Source organism: Oncorhynchus mykiss, chromosome 15, assembly GCF_057628025.1.
Source record: "Oncorhynchus mykiss isolate SJ-2025 chromosome 15, ASM5762802v1, whole genome shotgun sequence".
NCBI classification, from domain to species: domain Eukaryota; kingdom Metazoa; phylum Chordata; class Actinopteri; order Salmoniformes; family Salmonidae; genus Oncorhynchus; species Oncorhynchus mykiss.
Window position 1 is genome coordinate 3,352,686 of NC_143036.1, and position 20,450 is coordinate 3,373,135.

General features: G+C 47.6%; 1 protein-coding gene across 2 annotated transcripts in view; it reads left to right on the top strand.

Moving 5' to 3' along the window:
- LOC110490878 (procollagen-lysine,2-oxoglutarate 5-dioxygenase 2) overlaps positions 1 to 20,450 on the top strand; it is a 131,566-nt gene that overhangs the window by 26,170 nt on the left and 84,946 nt on the right. For both annotated transcript variants that reach the window (XM_090199228.1, XM_090199229.1), the window contains exons 2-3: positions 18,703 to 18,794; positions 18,911 to 19,047. In XM_090199228.1, coding sequence (XP_090055354.1) covers positions 18,703 to 18,794; positions 18,911 to 19,047 — 229 coding nt within the window. The remainder of the gene's footprint in view (positions 1 to 18,702; positions 18,795 to 18,910; positions 19,048 to 20,450) is intronic.

The window sequence follows — 20,450 nt, forward strand, 5'->3', positions numbered from 1 at the left end:
TTACACTAACTCATGGTTACATTAACTAGTGTTTACATTAACTAGTGGTTACATTAACTAGTGGTTACATTAACATGTGGTTACATTAACTAGTGGTTACATTAACATGTGGTTACATTAACTAGTGGTTACATAAACATGTGGTTACATTAACTCATGGTTACATTAACTAGTGGTTACATTAATGCATGGTTACATTAACTCATGTTTACATTAACATGTGGTTACATTAACTCATGGTTACATTAACATGTGGTTACATTAACATGTGGTTACATTAACATGTGGTTACATTAACTAGTGGTTACATTAACATGTGGTTACATTAACTAGTGGTTACATTAACATGTGGTTACATTAACTCATGGTTACATTAACTAGTGGTTACATTAACATGTGGTTACATTAACATGTGGTTACATTAACTAGTGGTTGCATTAACATGTGGTTACATTAACTCATGGTTACATTAACTAGTGGTTACATTAACATGTGGTTACATTGACATGTGGTTACATTAACTAGTGGTTACATTAACTAGTGGTTACATTAACTAGTGGTTACATTAACTAGTGGATACATTAACTAGTGGTTACACTAACTCATGGTTACATTAACTAGTGGTTACATTAACATGTGGTTACATTCACTAGTGGTTACATTAACATGTGGTTACATTAACTAGTGGTTACATTAACTAGTGGTTACATTAACATGTGGTTACATTAACTCATGGTTACATTAACTAATGGTTACATTAACATGTGGTTACATTAACATGTGGTTACATTAACTAGTGGTTACATTAACTAGTGGTTACATTTCCATGTGGTTACATTAACTAGTGGTTACATTAACTAGTGGTTACACTAACGCATGGTTACATTAACTAGTGGTTACATTAACATGTGGTTACATTCACTAGTGGTTACATTAACATGTGGTTACATTAACTAGTGGTTACATTAACTAGTGGTTACATTAACTCATGGTTACATTAACATGTGGTTACACTAACTCATGGTTACATTAACTAGTGGTTACATTAACTTGTGGTTACATTAACTAGTGGTTACATTAACTTGTGGTTACATTAACTAGTTGTTACATTAACTAGTGGTTACATTAACTAGTGGTTACACTAACTAGTGGTTACATTAACTTGTGGTTACATTAACTAGTTGTTACATTAACTAGTGGTTACATTAACTTATTGTTACATTAACTCAGTAACTAGTGGTTACATTAACTAATGGTTACATTAACTTATTGTTACATTAACGAGTGGTTACATTAACTCATGGTTACATTAACTAGTGGTTACATTAACTAGTGGTTACATTAACTAGTGGTTACATTAACTCATGATTACATTAACTAGTGGTTACATTAACTAGTGGTTACATTAAATAGTGGTTACATTGACTTATTGTTACATTAACTAGTGGTTACATTAACTCATGATTACATTAACTAGTGGTTACATTAAGTAGTGGTTACATTAACTCTTGATTACATTAACTAGTGGTTACATTAAATAGTGGTTACATTGACTTATTGTTATATTAACTAGTGGTTACATTAACTTAGTGTTACTTTAACTCATTAACATGTGGTTACATTAACTTGTGTTGACATGAAATTGATATATATATATATATACATATTGTTTTTTTTGCTGTATCTCCAGGTGTCATGCTCCACAGGAAGACCTGTACAGAGTACATCAGATTATATATCCTAGTGGGGTCATGCTCCACAGGAAGACCTGTACAGAGTACATCAGATTATATCTCCTAGTGGGGTCATGCTCCACAGGAAGACCTGTACAGAGTACATCAGATTATATCTCCTAGTGGAGTCATGCTCCACAGGAAGACCTGTACAGAGTACATCAGATTATATCTCCTAGTGGGGTCATGCTCCACAGGAAGACCTGTACAGAGTACATCAGATTATATCTCCTAGTGGAGTCATGCTCCACAGGAAGACCTGTACAGAGTACATCAGATTATGCTCCATTAAGAGCTGTGTATCAGTCTGTATTCCGCCTGCACTATCTCAGCCTGCCAGATGGAAGGCCTGAGAGTAGACTGAGGCTTTATCCCAATTTGCGCCCCTTTTCCCCAGTATTTTTTAACAATGTGGTGCGGCCGAGTACTGCAGGGGGAGGCCGGGTGCGTTTTTTTAACATCTGTAATTTGTAGATAATAGAAGAAGAAGAATCGACTGCACGTCCAGAGCTGAATTGTTAAGGTTCTGGAGGCAAAAGGCTAAACTGGAGAAACAGGAGACAGTCTCTGCACACCTCCAGTCAGATCCACATTCATTTAATTGCGTTTAATAATATATTCATTGAGTTTTCGGTCCGGTCGACCTTCGTCGGAGCATATCTCCAGGTAATCCCACTATTGTTTATTGGAGATATGCTCTGATGAAAGTAGACTGATCGAAAGCTCGACCACAATGAAAGATGATTTGCATCTGACTGGAGGTGTCAGGAAATGTTTTCCTGTTTCTCCTTAACATCTGTAGCTGTCAATTCCTCCAATCAGGAGCAAATACCCCGATGGTGCCTGGCCTTAAATGATAACAAATCAAGTAAAAAAACAAACAATAATTTAATTTGTATTGATTTTTATCGCACTACCATGGGAGTAGGGTGCCATTTGGGACACCCTCTGAGCATTCTGGGAGCAGCTGAGTTTATTTTGGCCAGACAGCAACTTTACATCATTTGGTGATCCATCGTAGGGGAGGGGGGGGGGGGGGGGGGACTGTTGACTTAGTGGATACCAAACCTACTGCAGTTACAGAAGTCTGTTTTGTGTCAGTTAGCCAAGAATACCCGGTCAACACGAACGGCAGAGATGGAGTCGGACAAAACAGAAGTCTTTAGTAGGATTATCAGAGTGTGAAAGTTTACCAAGATGGTTCTGGAGAAAATGTGCTACAGGAAAACAGGGAGAGTTAAAGCAGGGCCGGCTCTAGCCTTTTTCAGGGCCCTACAAGGGATTTGATTAGGGGGCCCCCACCTCATGACAAAACATTTTAGTGCCGCCCCCCCTTAATGGTGGAGAGACATTTTAGTGCCTCCCCCTTAATGGTGGAGATAAATTTTAGTGCCACCCCCCCCCCCCCTTAATGGTGGAGAGACATTTTAGTGGCCCCCCCTTAATGGTGGAGAGATATTTTAGTGGCCCCCCCTTAATGGTGGAGAGACATTGTAGTGTCCCCCACTTAATGGTGGAGAGACATTTTAGTGCCACCCCCCCCCCTTAATGGTGGAGAGACAAGAGAAAAACTGATGATGAACAACCACATTTAGAAATTGCACCTGGTCTATTCTACTATTCTTACTCTCAACAGTAAGTTTAGACCCCAAATTAGTTCCCCCCAAAAATGTGATAAATAGACAATTGTTTTGTTTTTTGTATTCCTGGGGGCCCCCTAGCAGGCCAGAGGCCCTAAGTGTGTCACTTTTGCCTTGAACCGGCCCTGATTTACAGCAGAGCAGGGCTGTCAGTCTGAGTCCAACCATTCTGAGCTGAGAGGACAGGGGCTGAATACCTCTCTTCCTGTAGGCTGTTAATTCGTACCAACCTGTCAAACGCATTCTCCTCTGTTTGCTGACTAGACTAGACTAGACACTCATCCTACAAAATTGTTAATGTTTAAAACCCTCCATCTTTTTCCCTCCCTCTGTCTCTCTCCCTCCCTCCCTCCGTCTCTCTCCCTCCCTCTCCCTCCCTCTGTCTCTCTCCTTCCCTCCCTCTGTCTCTCTCCGTCTCTCTCCCTCGCTCCGTCTCTCTCCCTCCCTCCATCTCTAATACATTATAACCTGTAGACTGACTCTAATACATTATAACCTGTAGACTGACTCTAATACATTATAACCTGTAGACTGACTCTAATACATTATAACCTGTAGACTGACTCTAATACATTATAACCTGTAGACTGACTCTAATACATTATAACCTGTAGACTGACTCTAATACATTATAACCTGTAGACTGATCCTACTACATTATAACCTGTAGACTGATCCTAATAAATTATAACCTGTAGACTGATCCTAATACATTATAACCTGTAGACTGACTCTAATACATTATAACCTGTAGACTGACTCTAATACATTATAACCTGTAGACTGATCCTAATACATTATAACCTGTAGACTGATCCTAATACATTATAACCTGTAGACTGATCCTAATACATTACAACCTGTCCTTCAGCCAGCCCTGTCCAACCCAGACCCATGCCTCAGAGTTCCCATGTCTAGTCGTTGATGATCTTCCACCTCCGTCCGCCCCTCTCTTCTCCCGGTTGTCCGTGGACACGTTGTTCTGCCGCTTAGCAAGCGTTTCTAGTTCTGGTCCAAGCGTGTGAGGCTGATTGGCTGGCTATCTGTCTGGTCGGCTGGCTGGCTGACTGGTTGGTTGACTGGCTGGCTGAAGTGTTGTTTGCTTGCAGGGCTGGGAAACCTGGCAATGCAATTGTTGATCCGAGAGACAGTCGAGGCAAGAAAATCCTGTGAATCACACCCCAGTGATGTAAGAAGTAAACGTGTCTCTGTAATAGAGGTGGTAAGTCTGTCTAGGCCCAGGGGTAATAGAGGAGGTTAGTGTGTCTGGGCCCAGGGGTAATAGTAATAGAGGTGGTTAGTCTATCTGAGCCCAGGGGTAATAGAGGTGGTTAGTGTGTCTGGGCCCAGGGGTAATAGAGGTGGTTAGTCTATCTGGGCCCAGGGGTAATAGAGGTGGTTAGTGTGTCTGGGCCAAGAGGTAATAGAGGTGGTTAGTCTGTCTAGGCCCAGAGGTATTATTAATAGAGGTGGTTAGTGTGTCTGGGCCCAGGGGTAATATAGGTGTTTAGTGTGTCTGGGCCCAGGGGTGATAGTAATAGAGGTGGTCTAGAGTAATAGAGATGGTTCGTGTGTCTGGGTCCAGGGGTAATAGAGGTGGTTAGTGTGTCTGGGCCCAGGGGTGATAGTAATAGAGGTGGTCTAGAGTAATAGAGATGGTTCGTGTGTCTGGGTCCAGGGGTAATAGAGGTGGTTAGTGTGTCTGGGCCAAGAGGTAATAGAGGTGGTTAGTGTGTCTGGGCCCAGGGGTAATAGAGGTGGTTAGTGTGTCTGGGCCAAGAGGTAATAGAGGTGGTTAGTGTGTCTGGGCCCAGGGGTAATAGAGGTGGTTAGTCTGTCTGGGCCCAGGGGTGATAGTAATAGAGGTGGTTAGTCTGTCTGGGCCCAGGGGTAATAGAGGTGGTTAGTGTGTCTGGGTCCAGGGGTAATAGAGGTGCTTAGTCTGTCTTGGTCCAGGGGTAATAGTAATAGAGGTGGTTAGTCTGTCTGGGCCCAGGGGTAATAGAGGTGGTTAGTCTGTCTAGGCCCAGGGGTAATAGAGGTGGTTAGTGTGTCTGGGTCCAGGGGTAGTAGAGGTGGTTAGTCTGTCTAGGTCTAGGAGTAATAGTAATAGAGGTGGTTAGTGTGTCTGGACCCAGGGGTAATAGTAATAGAGGTGGTTAGTCTGTCTAGGTCCAGGGGTAATAGTAATAGAGGTGGTTAGTGTGTCTGGACCCAGGGGTAATAGTAATAGAGGTGGTTAGTCTGTCTAGGTCCAGGGGTAATAGTAATAGAGGTGGTTAGTGTGTCTGGGCCCAGGGGTAATAGAGGTGGTTAGTCTGTCTAGTTCCAGGGGTAATAGAGGTGGTTAGTCTGTCTAGGTCCAGGGGTAATAGTAATAGAGGTGGTTAGTGTGTCTGGGCCCAGGTGTAATAGAGGTAGTTAGTGTGTCTAGGTCCTTGGGTAACAGAGGTGGTTAGTCTATCTGGGGTCAGGGGTAATACAGGTCTATCTGGGCCCAGGGGTAATAGAGGTGGTTGGTCTCTCTGGGCCCAGGGGTAATAGAGGTGGTTAGTGTGTCTGGGCCCAGGGGTAATAAAGGTGGTTAGTCTGTCTGGGCCCAGGGGTGATAGTAATAGAGGTGGTTAGTCTGTCTAGGCCCAGGGGTAATAGAGGTGGTTCGTCTGTCTGGGCCCAGGGGTAATATAGGTGCTTAGTCTGTCTAGGTCCAGGGGTAATAGTAATAGAGCTGGTTAGTCTGTCTGGGCCCAGGGGTAATAGAGGTGGTTAGTCTGTCTAGGCCCAGGGGTAATAGAGGTGGTTAGTGTGTCTGGGCCCAGGGGTAGTAGAGGTGGTTAGTCTGTCTGGGACCAGGGGTAATAGAGGTGGTTAGTCTGTCTGGGCCCAGGGGTGATAGTAATAGAGGTGGTTAGTCTGTCTGGGCCCAGGGGTAATAGAGGTGGTTAGTGTGTCTGGGTCCAGGGGTAATAGAGGTGCTTAGTCTGTCTTGGTCCAGGGGTAATAGTAATAGAGGTGGTTAGTCTGTCTGGGCCCAGGGGTAATAGAGGTGGTTAGTCTGTCTAGGCCCAGGGGTAATAGAGGTGGTTAGTGTGTCTGGGTCCAGGGGTAATAGAGGTGGTTAGTCGGTCTAGGTCCAAGGGTAATAGAGGTGGTTAGTCTGTCTAGGCCCAGGGGTAATAGAGGTGGTTAGTCTGTCTAGGTCTAGGGGTAATAGTAATAGAGGTGGTTAGTGTGTCTGGGCCCAGGGGTAATAGTAATAGAGGTGGTTAGTGTGTCTGGGCCCAGGGGTAATAGTAATAGAGGTGGTTAGTCTGTCTAGGTCCAGGGGTAATAGTAATAGAGGTGGTTAGTGTGTCTGGGCCAAGAGGTAATAGAGGTGGTTAGTCTGTCTAGTTCCAGAGGTAATATAGGTGGTTAGTCTGTCTAGGCCCAGGGGTAATAGAGGTGGTTAGTCTGTCTAGGTCCAGGGGTAATAGTAATAGAGGTGGTTAGTGTGTCTGGGCCCAGGTGTAATAGAGGTAGTTAGTGTGTCTAGGTCCTTGGGTAACAGAGGTGGTTAGTCTATCTGGGGTCAGGGGTAATACAGGTCTATCTGGGCCCAGGGGTAATAGAGGTGGTTGGTCTCTCTGGGCCCAGGGGTAATAGAGGTGGTTGGTCTGTCTAGGCCCAGGGGTAATAGAGGTGGTTAGTGTGTCTGGGCCCAGGGGTAATAGAGGTGGTTAGTCTATCTGGGCCCAAGGGTATTAGAGGTGGTTAGTGTGTCTGGGCCCAGGGGTAATAGAGGTGGTTAGTGTGACTGGGCCCAGTGGTAATAGAGATGGTTAGTGTGTCTGGGCCCAGTGGTAATAGTAATAGAGGTGGTGAGTGTTTCTGGGCCAAGAGGTAATAGAGGTGGTTAGTTTGTCTGGGCCCAGGGGTAATAGAGGTGGTTAGTCTGTTTGGGCCATGAGGTAATAGAGGTGGTTAGTGTGTCTGGGCCAATAGGTAATAGAGGTGGTTAGTCTGTCTAGGCCCAGGGGTAATATTAATAGAGGTGGTTAGTGTGTCTGGGCCCAGGGGTAATAGAGGTGGTTAGTGTGTCTGGGCCCAGGGGTAATAGTAATAGAGGTCGTTAGTGTGTCTGGGCCCAGAGGTAATAGAGGTCGTTAGTGTGTCTGGGCCCAGGGGTAATAGAGGTGGTTAGTGTGTCTGCGCCCAGGGGTAATAGAGGTGATTAGTGTGTTTTGGGCCCAGGGTTAATAGAAGTGGTTAGTGTGTCTGGGCCCAGGGGTAATAGAGGTGGTTAGTCTGTCTTGTCCCAGGGGTAATAGAGGTGGTTAGCGTGTCTGAGCCCAGAGCTAATAGAGGTGGTTAGTCTGTCTAGGCCCAGGGGTAATAGAGGTGGTTAGTCTGTCTTGTCCTAGGGGTAATAGAGGTGGTTAGCGTGTCTGAGCCCAGAGGTAATCGAGGTGGTTAGTCTGTCTAGGCCCTGGGGTAATAGAGGTAGTCAGTGTGTCTGGGCCCAGGGGTAATAGTAATAGAGATGGTTAGTGTGTCTGGGCCCAAGGGTAATAGAGGTGGTTAGTGTGTCTAGTTCCAGGGGTAATAGAGGTGTTTAGTGTGTCTGGGCCCAGGGGTAATAGTAATAGAGGTGGTTAGTGTGTCTGGGTCCAGGGGTAATAGTAATAGAGGTGGTTAGTGTGTCTAGGCCCAGGGGTAATAGAGGTGGTTAGTGTGTCTGGGCCCAAGGGTAATAGAGGTGGTTAGTGTGTCTAGTTCCAGGGGTAATAGAGGTGGTTAGTGTGTCTGGGTCCAGGGGTAATAGTAATAGAGGTGGTTAGTGTGTCTAGGCCCAGGGGTAATAGAGGTGGTTAGTGTGTCTGGGCCCAAGGGTAATAGAGGTGGTTAGTGTGTCTAGTTCCAGGGGTAATAGAGGTGTTTAGTGTGTCTGGGCCCAGGGGTAATAGTAATAGAGGTGGTTAGTGTGTCTGGGTCCAGGGGTAATAGTAATAGAGGTGGTTAGTGTGTCTAGGCCCAGGGGTAATAGAGGTGGTTAGTGTGTCTGGGCCCAAGGGTAATAGAGGTGGTTAGTGTGTCTAGTTCCAGGGGTAATAGAGGTGGTTAGTGTGTCTGGGCCCAGGGGTAATAGTAATAGAGGTGGTTAGTGTGTCTGGGTCCAGGGGTAATAGTAATAGAGGTGGTTAGTGTGTCTGGGTCCAGGGGTAATAGAGGTGGTTAGTGTGTCTGGGCCCAGGTGTAATAGAGGTGGTTAGTCTGTCTAGGTCCAGGGGTAATAGTAATAGAGGTGTTGTTGTATATTGTGTTCTTGTTAGGATGCACTCTATGGCTGACTGGTTCATGGCAAGGTGAGAGGTTGGGGAAATGCCAACCCCAGGTCACAGTGTTTTAGTATTGTGCTGAAGGGTATTGGATTGTGTCTGAAATGGCACCCTATTCAGAATCAGATTGTTACCTGGTGATATGGTGCTGCTAGTGATAGACAACATACTCAGAATGTTACCTGGTGATATGGTGCTGTTAGACAACATACTCAGAATGTTACCTGGTGATATGGTGCTGCTAGTGATAGACAACATACTCAGAATGTTACCTGGTGATATGGTGCTGATAGACAACATACTCAGAATGTTACCTGGTGATATGGTGCTGATAGACAACATACTCAGAATGTTACCTGGTGATATGGTGCTCTTAGACAACATACTCAGAATGTTACCTGGTGATATGATGCTGCTAGACACCATACTCAGATGTTACCTCGTGATATGGTGCTGCTAGACAACATACTCAGAATGTTACTTGGTGATATGGTGCTGATAGGCAACATACTCAGAATGTTACCTGGTGATATGGTGCTGATAGACAACATACTAAGAATGTTACCTGGTGATATGGTGCGGCTAGTGATAGACAACATACTCAGAATTATACCTGGTGATATGGTGCTGATAGACAACATACTCAGAATGTTACCTGGTGATATGGTGCTGATAGACAACATACTAAGAATGTTACCTGGTGATATGGTGCGGCTAGTGATAGACAACATACTCAGAATTATACCTGGTGATATGGTGCTGCTAGACAACATACTCAGAATGTTACCTGGTGATATGGTGCTGTTAGTGATAGACAACATACTCAGAATGATACCTGGTGATATGGTGCTCTTAGACAACATACTCAGAACTCTTAGCGACATAATACAGACCACAGAGTTTAAACGTTTACATACATTATATACAACTAGGTAGATTGAGCATGGACAATGAATTGATGCACATGTGGTGTACGGTTGATATAGAGTGGGTTTACAGTTGATTTACAGTGGGCATATGGTTGATAGACAGTGGGTATAGGGTTGATATACTGGAGGTACACAGTTTATATACAGTAGTTGTAGGGTATACATACAGTGGGCAGATGCAGACTCAAACCAGACGTTGATGGATGTGGTGAGGATGGACTCAGTGATTGATGTGTAAAACCGGATCAGGATTGACTGGGAGGTGTAGTTTTTTCAGCTGCCTCAAGTAGTACATTCACAAGTGAGCCTTCTAGGTGACCGCTGGGATGTTGTCCTCCCGCTAGAGGCTGGGATGTTGTCCTCCCACTAGAGGCTGGGATGTTGTCCTCCCGCTAGAAGCTGGGATGTTGTCCTCCCGCTAGAGGCTGGGATGTTGTCCTCCCGCTAGAGGCTGGGATGTTGTCCTCCCACTAGAGGCTGGGATGTTGTCCTCCCAATAGAGGCTGGGATGTTGTCCTCCCAATAGAGGCTGGGATGTTGTCCTCCCGCTAGAGGCTGGGATGTTGTCCTCCCACTAGAGGCTGGGATGTTGTCCTCCCGCTAGAGGCTGGGATGTTGTCCTCCCGCTAGAAGCTGGGATGTTGTCCTCCCGCTAGAGGCTGGGATGTTGTCCTCCCGCTAGAGGCTGGGATGTTGTCCTCCCACTAGAGGATGGGATGTTGTCCTCCCGCTAGAGGCTGGGATGTTGTCCTCCCACTAGAGGCTGGGATGTTGTCCTCCCGCTAGAGGCTGGGATGTTGTCCTCCCGCTAGAGGCTGGGATGTTGTCCTCCCGCTAGAGTCTGGGATGTTGTCCTCCCGCTAGAGGCTGGGATGTTGTTCTCCCGCTAGAGGCTGGGATGTTGTCCTCCCAATAGAGGCTGGGATGTTGTCCTCCCGCTAGAAGCTGGGATGTTGTCCTCCCGCTAGAGAGTGGGATGTTGTCCTCCCGCTAGAGGCTGGGATGTTGTCCTCCCGCTAGAGGCTGGGATGTTGTCCTCCCGCTAGAGGCTGGGATGTTGTCCTCCCGCTAGAGATTGGGATGTTGTCCTCCCGCTAGAGGCTGGGATGTTGTCCTCCCATTAGAGGCTGGGATGTTGTCCTCCCACTAGAGGCTGGGATGTTGTCCTCCCAATAGAGGCTGGGATGTTGTCCTCCCAATAGAGGCTAGGATGTTGTCCTCCCAATAGAGGCTGGGATGTTGTCCTCCCACTAGAGGCTGGGATGTTGTCCTCCCACTAGAGGCTGGGATGTTGTCCTATGTTTCCTTCTACTAGTACAGATCTCCATGGGCCCTGGTCAAAAGTAGTGCACTATGGGATGGGCCCTGGTCTAAAGTAGTGCACTATGGGATGGGCCCTGGTCCAAAGTAGTGCACTATGGGATGGGCCCTGGTCAAAAGTAGTGCACTATGGGATGGGACCTGGTCAAAAGTAGTGCACTATGGGATGGGCCCTGGTCAAAAGTAGTGCACTATGGGATGGGTCCTGGTCAAAAGTAGTGCACTATGGGATGGGCCCTGGTCAAAAGTAGTGCACTATGGGATGGGCCCTGGTCAAAAGTAGTGCACTATGGGATGGGCCCTGGTCAAAAGTAGTGCACTTTATAAAAACAACAACATTCCATTTCAGAAGAATACTGTTTTTGGCTTGAAGGGTGGAGTACCCCTGAATCTCCCTGACACACACACACCAGACCATTTTGTAAGCGGGGTGGAATGTCAGGCTGGTCCTGTCCAGGGATTCCTTCCTCTACTGGAAGGAGGATGATGTCATCTTCCCTGTTCAACAGACACTCTCTCTGCCTTGCCTCTGTGTAGCTTTGAAGGGAGTCAAGACAGTAAAACAGACACTCTCTCTGCCTTGCCTCAGTGGACCTTTGAAGGGAGTCAAGACAGTAAAACAGACACTCTCTCTGCCTTGCCTCAGTGGACCTTTGAAGGGAGTCAAGACAGTAAAACAGACTCTCTCTGTCTTGCCTCTGTGGACCTTTGAAGGGAGTCAAGACAGTAAAACAGACACTATCTCTGTCTTGCCTCAGTGGAGCTTTGAAGGGAGCAGTGCTCATAAGAAAATGAGGGAGGAATGAAGACAAAAAACTCCCTCATCTCACTCTCTCTCTCTCTCTCTCCCCCTGCCTTCTCTCCCCCTGCCTTCTCTCTCTCTCTCTCTCTCTCCCCCTGCCTTCTCTCTCTCTCTCTCCCCTGCCTCCTCTCTCTCTCTCTCCCCCTGCCTTCACTCCCCCTGCCTTCTCTCTCTCTCTCTCCCCATGCCTTCTCCCCCCCCCCCCGTTGGGGATCTAGGTTCTCATTTATTGATCACTGTAGATGTTCAGTAACAGCCAGGAATTCCCTGTTCCCTATTCCCCTCTGAAAATCATAGCCTGCACTACAGACGGCTATATCAGTCCACTAACAGAGGACTTGTAAAGGTCCACTAACAGAGGACTTGTAAAGGTCCACTAACAGAGGACTTGTAAAGGCCCACTAACAGAGGACTTGTAAAGGCCCACTAACAGAGGACTTGTAAAGGTCCACTAACAAAGGACTTGTAAAGGCCCACTAACAGAGGACTTGTAAAGGTCCACTAACAGAGGACTTGTAAAGGCCCAGCGTGCTACTTTTGTGAGAGAAAAAAAATAGCAGTTGGTAGTGTGTGGATACAGACAGACATGGGTCTATACAGACTCAACGACGTGTGTTGTAGTGTGAATGACAGACAGGCAGGGGTCTTTACAGACATACAGGGGTCTTTACAGACAGACAGGGGTCTCTACAGACAGACAGGAGTCTTTACAGACAGACAGGGGTCTTTAAAGACAGGCATGCTACTGATGGAGTGTGATTCTCATGTTTTCTTCCCCCAGGTGTAAAACAAGACAAACCAGCGTAGATAAAACCCACCCAATATGATTGATAGTTCCTAGTAGGTCCTAGTGTACTACCATGTTTGCAATAGAGAATAAGAAACTATGTTACCTGGACTCTACTGTACCTCTGGGATACAAAGACTGAGCGTGTAGGAACTCTCCTGTTACAGTCAAAGCAGCTGTTCTGTCACACTGATTGCTATTCCAGATGTGAGATAAATTCCACTCCCCCTCTCCACTTTCTCCATGCCCCTCTCCCTCCAACTCCCCCACCACTCTATCCCCCTCTCCCTCCAACTCCCCCACCACTCCATCCCCCTCTCCCTCCAACTCCCCACCACTCCATCCCCCTCTCCCTCCATCTCCCCCACCACTCTATCCCCCTCTCCCTCCAACTCCCCCACCACTCCATCCCCCTCTCCCTCCAACTCCCCACCACTCCATCCCCCTCTCCCTCCAACTCCCCACCACTCCATCCCCCTCTCCCCCACCACACTATCCTCCTCTCCCTCCAACTCCCCCACCACTCTATCCCCCTCTCCCTCCATCTCCCCCACCACTCTATCCCCCTCTCCCTCCAACTCCCCCACCACTCTATCCCCCTCTCCCTCCAACTCCCCCACCACTCTATCCCCCTCTCCCTCCATCTCCCCCACCACTCTTTCCCCCTCTCCCTCCATCCCCCTCTCCCTCCAACTCCCACACCACTCCAGCCCCCTCTGCCTCCATCTCCCCCACCACTCTATCCACCTCTCCCTCCAACTCCCCCACCAATCTATCCCCCTCTCCCTCCAACTCCCCCACCACTCTATCCCCCTCTCCCTCCATCTCCCCCACCACTCTATCCCCCTCTCCCTCCAACTCCCACACCACTCCAGCCCCCTCTCCCTCCATCTCCCCCACCACTCTATCCCCCTCTCCCTCCATCTCCCCCACCACTCCATCCCACTCTCCCTCCATCTCCCCCACACTCTATCCACCTCTCCCTCCATCTCCCCCACCACTCCATCCCCCTCTCCCTCCATCTCCCCCACCACTCCATCCCCCTCTCCCTCCATCTCCCCCACCATTCCATCCCACTCTCCCTCCATCTCCCCCACACTCTATCCACCTCTCCCTCCATCTCCCCCACCACTCCATCCCCCTCTCCCTCCATCTCCCCCACACTCTATCCCCCTCTCCCTCCCTCTCCCTCCATCTCCCCAACACTCCAGCCCCCTCTCCCTCCATCTCCCCCACCACTCCATCCCCCTCTCCCTCCATCTCCCCCACCATTCCATCCCACTCTCCCTCCATCTCCCCCACACTCTATCTCCCTCTCCCTCCATCTCCCCCACCACTCCATCTACACCACCCTCTCCCTCCAACTCCCCCACCACTCCATCTCTATCCCCCTCTCCCTCCAACTCCCCCACCACTCCACCCTCTCTCCCTCCAACTCCCCCACCACTCTTTCCCCCTCTCCCTCCCTCATTTCTCTAGCCAAGACATGAGCAGAGCAGGGAGCCAGACACAGAGACAGCCAGACAACAGAGTAGACAGCCAGACAACATACTAGGCAGCCGGACAATAGACTAGACATCCTAGACAACAGACTAGACATCCTAGACAACAGACTAGACAGCCAGACAACAGACTAGACAGCTAGACAACAGACTAGACAGCCAGACAACAAACTAGACAGCCAGACAACAGACTGGACAGCCGGACAGCCAGAAAACAAACTAGACAGCCAGACAACAAACTAGACAGCCAGAAAACACACTAGACTGCCAGACAACAAACTAGACAGTCAGACAACAGACTAGACAGCCAGACAACAGACTAGACAGCCAGACAACAGACTAGACAGTCAGACAACAGACTAGACAGCCAGACAACAGACTAGACAGTCAGACAACAGACTAGACAGCCAGACAGCAAACTAGTCAGCCAGACAACAGACTAGTCAGCCTAGACAGCCGGACATCAGCCTAGACAGCCGGACAGCAGACTAGACAGCCAGACAACAGACTAGACAGCCAGACAACATACTAGAAAGCCAGACAGCAGACTAGACAGCCAGACAGCAAACTAGTCAGCCAGACAACAGACTAGTCAGCCTAGACAGCCGGACATCAGCCTAGACAGCCGGACAGCAGACTAGACAGCCGGACAGCAGACTAGACAGCCGGACAGCAGACTAGACAGCCGGACAACAGACTAGAAGGCCAGACAACAGACTAGACAGCCAGACAACAGACTAGGCAGCCAGACAGCAGACTAGACAGCCAGAAAGCAGACTAGGCAGCAATATGATAGACTAGACAGCCAGACAACAGACTAGACAGCCAGACATAACCAGAACAGACCAGGGTAGACCAGGTCAAACCAGGGTAGACCAGGCCAAACCAGGGTAGACCAGGCCAATCCAGGCAAGAGAATTGTAGGTAGACCAGGCCGACCAGGCCAGACCAGGGTAGACCAGGCCAGACCATCATTGACCAGGCCAGACCATGGTAGACCAGGCCAGACCAGGGTAGACCAGGCCAGACCAGGCTATACCTGGGTAGACCAGGCCAGACTAAGGTAGACCAGGCCAATCCAGGGAAGACAAGTGTAGGTAGACCAGGCCAGACCAGACCAGGGTAGACCAGGCCAAACCAGGGTAGACCAGGCCAAACCAGGGAAGACAATTGTAGGTAGACCAGGCCGACCAGGCCAGACCAGGGTAGACCAGTCCAGACCACCGTAGACCAGGCCGACCAGGGTAGACCAGGCCAGACCAGGGTAGACCAGGCCAGACCAGGCTAGACCTGGGTAGACCAGGCCAGACTAAGGTAGACCAGGCCAGACCAAGGTAGATCAGGCCAGACCAGGGTAGACCAGGCCAGACCAAGGTAGACCAGGCCAGACCTGGGTAGACCAGGACAGACCAGGGTGAGGGAATTGCTGAGTAACCAGTTGGGGGAAATTAACATCAATGAACTTTGCACTGTGATGGAGGTGTGGGAGGGGGCATAGGGGATTTGATTATCATTGATATTTCAGAGCATATGGGGGTGAGTCCTGAGTTTGGATTTTCTGACTCTCCAGACTAAATCCATTTGTCTTGGTATAAGACCAGAAAGGTCTCTTTCAGTTTGCGTTACTGACTGCAATTTGGTCTGGTATTTTCTGCACATATTAGCCATCAAAGCTAACATGACAGTTATTAAGCTAACGTTACAGTTATTAAGCTAACATGACAGTTATTAAGCTAACATGACAGTTATTAAGCTAACATGACAGTTATTAAGCTAACGTTACAGTTATTAGGCTAACGTTACAGTTATTAAGCTAACATGACAGTTATTAAGCTAACATGACAGTTATTAGGCTAACATGACAGTTATTAGGCTAACATGACAGTTATTAAGCTAACATGACAGTTATTAAGCTAACATGACAGTTATTAAGCTAACATGACAGTTATTAAGCTAACATGACCGTTATTAAGCTAACATGACAGTTATTAAGCTAACATGACAGTTATTAGGCTAACATGACAGTTATTAGGCTAACGTGACAGTTATTAAGCTAACATGACAGTTATTAAGCTAACATGACAGTTATTAAGCTAACATGACAGTTATTAAGCTAACATGACAGTTATTAAGCTAACATGACAGTTATTAAGCTAACGTTACAGTTATTAAGCTAACATGACAGTTATTAAGCTAACATTACAGTTTTTAAGCTTATTACACGTTACAGATTGAGAGGACACTTTAGCTGGCAGGATGTCGCACCCTGATGAAGACAGCTTGTCTGTCGAAACATTGGACATAAATATTTTTGCATCTGAGCTCCTAGAGTGTGCGGCTCTCCTTCATTTTTTTTGGGGGGGGGGGATGTCGCAAGGAGAATGTAATTTCCTCCACGTAAACTAGACCTAATGAACATCCTATGATTTGAACTATTTCTCAGTTGTTCGTTTCTTGCTTTACTAATCAGAACTCGACCTACTGTAGTTTTACAAACACTCAGTCTAGTTTGTTGCCTGGCTGTCTAGTTTGTTGCTTTACTAATCAGAAGTCGACCTACTGTAGTTTTACAAACACTCTGTCTAGTTTGTTGCTTTACTAATCAGAAGTCGACCTACTGTAGTTTTACAAACTCTCAGAAAGTGATGTGTATTTTCTGTTATCAAAATGTTTTCCACTGAGTTCCAGTTGGTGTGTTTTTGTTTTGGGAAGTTGTGTAACACATCTATGTACTAACTAAGTGTAACGGCTTTCTTCCGCTGACGGAGAGGAGGACCAAAATGCAGCGTGGTTAGAGTTCAACGTGTTTAATAAAGACTATACACGAGAACACTACAACATAACAAAACAACACATGTGAAAACCCGAAACAGTCCTATCTGGTGCAATGACACTAAGACAGAAGACAACCACCCACAAAATACCCAAAGAACATGGCTGCCTAAATATGGTTCCCAATCAGAGTCAACGACAGACAGCTGCCTCTAATTGAGAACCAATCTAGGCAACCATAGACATACAAAACTACCTAGAAAGGAAACAGCCCCATAAACATACAAAACCCCTAGACCAGGGAAAACCACATAAATCCCACATGTCACACCCTGACCTAACCAAAATAATCAAGAAAGATAACTAAGGCCAGGGCGTGACACTAAGATTCCCTCTCCCTTCCCCCTAGAAACACAGGGGTTTTAATACAGTATTTGCGATTATAAACATTGCTCCATGCACTCAGGGAATGTTTTCGTAACATTTCTCTGGGACTGTTTCCGCAAACCCCACAGATGATTGACGATCAGAGCTGTTAACCGGCTAAACTTCCTGTACCTCTCTCTCGCTCTCTATCTCTCTCTCTCTCTCTCTCTCTCGCCCACTCTCTCCCCTCTGTATGTCCCTCTCTCTCTCTCTCTCCCACCGTACCTCCCTCCCTTCCCCAGTTTCAGATCTGTTTTCATATGAGGCTGTAACGCTGATTTCTGTATGGCCTCAAGAGGGAAATGTATGTAATAGCGGTCTGAGCCTCCCTCTTCTTAGCCCTGGTTTCATCCCTCCTTCCCTCTGCCCGTTCCTGGTCTGAGAACATGGAGCTCTGAGGACATGGAGGTCTGAGGACATGGAGGTCTGAGGACATGGAGCTCTGAGGACATGGAGGTCTGAGAACATGGAGCTCTGAGAACATGGAGCTCTGAGGACATGGAGCTCTGAGGACATGGAGGTCTGACGACATGGAGCTCTGGGAACATGGAGGTCTGAGAACATGGAGGTCTGAGGACATGGAGGTCTGAGAACATGGAGGTCTGAGAACATAGAGGTCTGAGGACATGGAGAACATGGAGGTCTGAGAACATGGAGCTCTGAGGACATGGAGGTCTGAGGACATGGAGCTCTGAGGACATGGAGGTCTGAGGACATGGAGGTCTGAGGACATGGAGGTCTGAGAACATGGAGGTCTGAGAACATGGAGGTCTGAGGACATGGAGCTCTGAGAACATGGAGGTCTGAGAACATGGAGGTCTGAGAACATGGAGGTCTGAGGACATGGAGAACATGGAGGTCTGAGAACATGGAGCTCTGAGGACATGGAGGTCTGAGGACATGGAGCTCTGAGGACATGGAGGTCTGAGGACATGGAGGTCTGATGACATGGAGCTCTGAGGACATGGAGGTCTGGGAACTTGGGTTCCTTCCCTTAAGTTCAACCCAAGAATGAAACATGACTGTTTATCTTAACATTTTTAATTCTACTGTCTAGAAATATGCTTTCATATGCAAATGAACCATGTTATATTTAGCTGATCTGTCCGTACATGAAGACATCCTATAGCGGTGCTGAACCAGGCAGTCATCAATGTGTTGACATAGGTCTGTGGTTTGGTTAGGATCATGGTGGGAGGAACGGGATACCCACTACTTTATAGGGATAAAACAACATGTATATTTTCATGAAGCTGTTTCTTTAAATGGAGGCCAGAAGTCGGGGCAATAAAATTGTTTTTTTTTCTTATCCAAACATTTCACTATGGTAAGAACGGAAGGCCTGCCCTGCAATTGGGTAAACCATTGACATGTCCGGACATCGAAACACTAAACGTGATGAATGTCTGTCGGTATGATTATGATTACACATCTATTGATCTGGTTCAATGTTTATTTTCATTTTCTTTCCAGAGAAGTTGTTGGTCCTAACTGTTGCCACACAGGAAACAGATGGATATCTCCGATTCATGCAGTCAGCCAACTACTTCAACTACACTATCAAGGTAACGACCAAGCACCCGTCTGTCTCTCTATTTGAGATCTACCACATTGACTAGACATTGTCTCTCTATTTGAGATCTACCACATTGACCCCTGACCTGATGTGACTCTCTTACAGGTGCTGGGCATGGGGGAGGAGTGGAGGGGTGGGGATGTGGGGCGCTCCATCGGAGGAGGACAGAAGGTGAGACTACTGAAGGAGGCCATGGAGGCGCTGACTGACCAAGAAGACCTGGTGGTACTGTCTGTAGACAGGTAGGTTGACCTGGGGGTACTGTCTGTAGACAGGTAGGTTGACCTGGGGGTACTGTCTGTAGACAGGTAGGTTGACCTGGGGGTACTGTCTGTAGACAGGTAGGTTGACCTGGAGGTACTGTCTGTAGACAGGTAGGTTGACCTGGGGGTACTGTCTATAGACAGGTAGGTTGACCTGGGTGTACTGTCTGTAGACAGGTAGGTTGACCTGGGGGTACTGTCTGTACACAGGTAGGTTGACCTGGGGGTACTGTCTGTAGACAGGTAGGTTGACCTGGGGGTACTGTCTGTAGACAGGTAGGTTGACCTGGGGGTACTGTCTGTAGACAGGTAGGTTGACCTGGTGGTACTGTCTATAGACAGGTAGGTTGACCTGGGTGTACTGTCTGTAGACAGGTATGTTTGACCTGGGTGTACTGTCTGTAGACAGGTATGTTGACCTGGGGGTACTGTCTGTACACAGGTAGGTTGACCTGGGGGTACTGTCTGTAGACAGGTAGGTTGACCTGGGGGTACTGTCTGTAGACAGGTAGGTTGACCTGGGGGTACTGTCTGTAGACAGGTAGGTTGACCTGGGGGTACTGTCTGTAGACAGGTAGGTTGACCTGGGGTAGTACTGGGGTAGTGCTGTCTATAGACATTTGGGATGGCCTTTAGGTAGTACTGGGGTGGTGCTGTCTATAGACAGGTGGGATGGCTTGGGGTAGTACTGGGGAAGTACTGGGGTAGTACTGTCTGTAGACAGGTAGGATGGCCTGGGGTAGTACTGGGGTAGTACTGTCAATAGACCGGTAGGATGGCCTGGGGTAGTACTGGGGTAGTACTGTCAATAGACCGGTAGGATGGCCTGGGGTAGTACTGGGGTAGTACTGGGGTAGTACTGTCAATAGACCGGTAGGATGGCCTGGGGTAGTACTGGGGTAGTACTGTCAATAGACTGGTAGGATGGCCTGGGGTAGTACTGGGATAGTACTGTTTATAGACAGGTAGGATGGCCTGGGGTAGTACTGGGGTAGTACTGTCTATAGACAGGTAGGATGGCCTGGGGTTGTACTGGGGTAGTACTGGGGTAGTACTGTCAATAGACCGGTAGGATGGCCTGGGGTAGTACTGGGGTAGTACTGTCTATAGACAGGTTGACATGTGGGGATGTTACCAGGATAGGATATCGTGGTAATGCACAGCACAGAGAATACAGGAATCAAGTTCCTAGTTATGTAATAATTACCAAGTTATTGCTTTGAGATTGAAATGGGCCAAATGTCTACTATGAAAATGCACTAGTTACCTTCTAGCTAAAACAGCATTCAGTACCTTGTTTTCCTGGAAGATGTGTTGTGCTGTAATCTGACCACTAAGGCTGTGGGATCAGGGAGAGGTTACAGCTTCCAGTTTCTCCATAT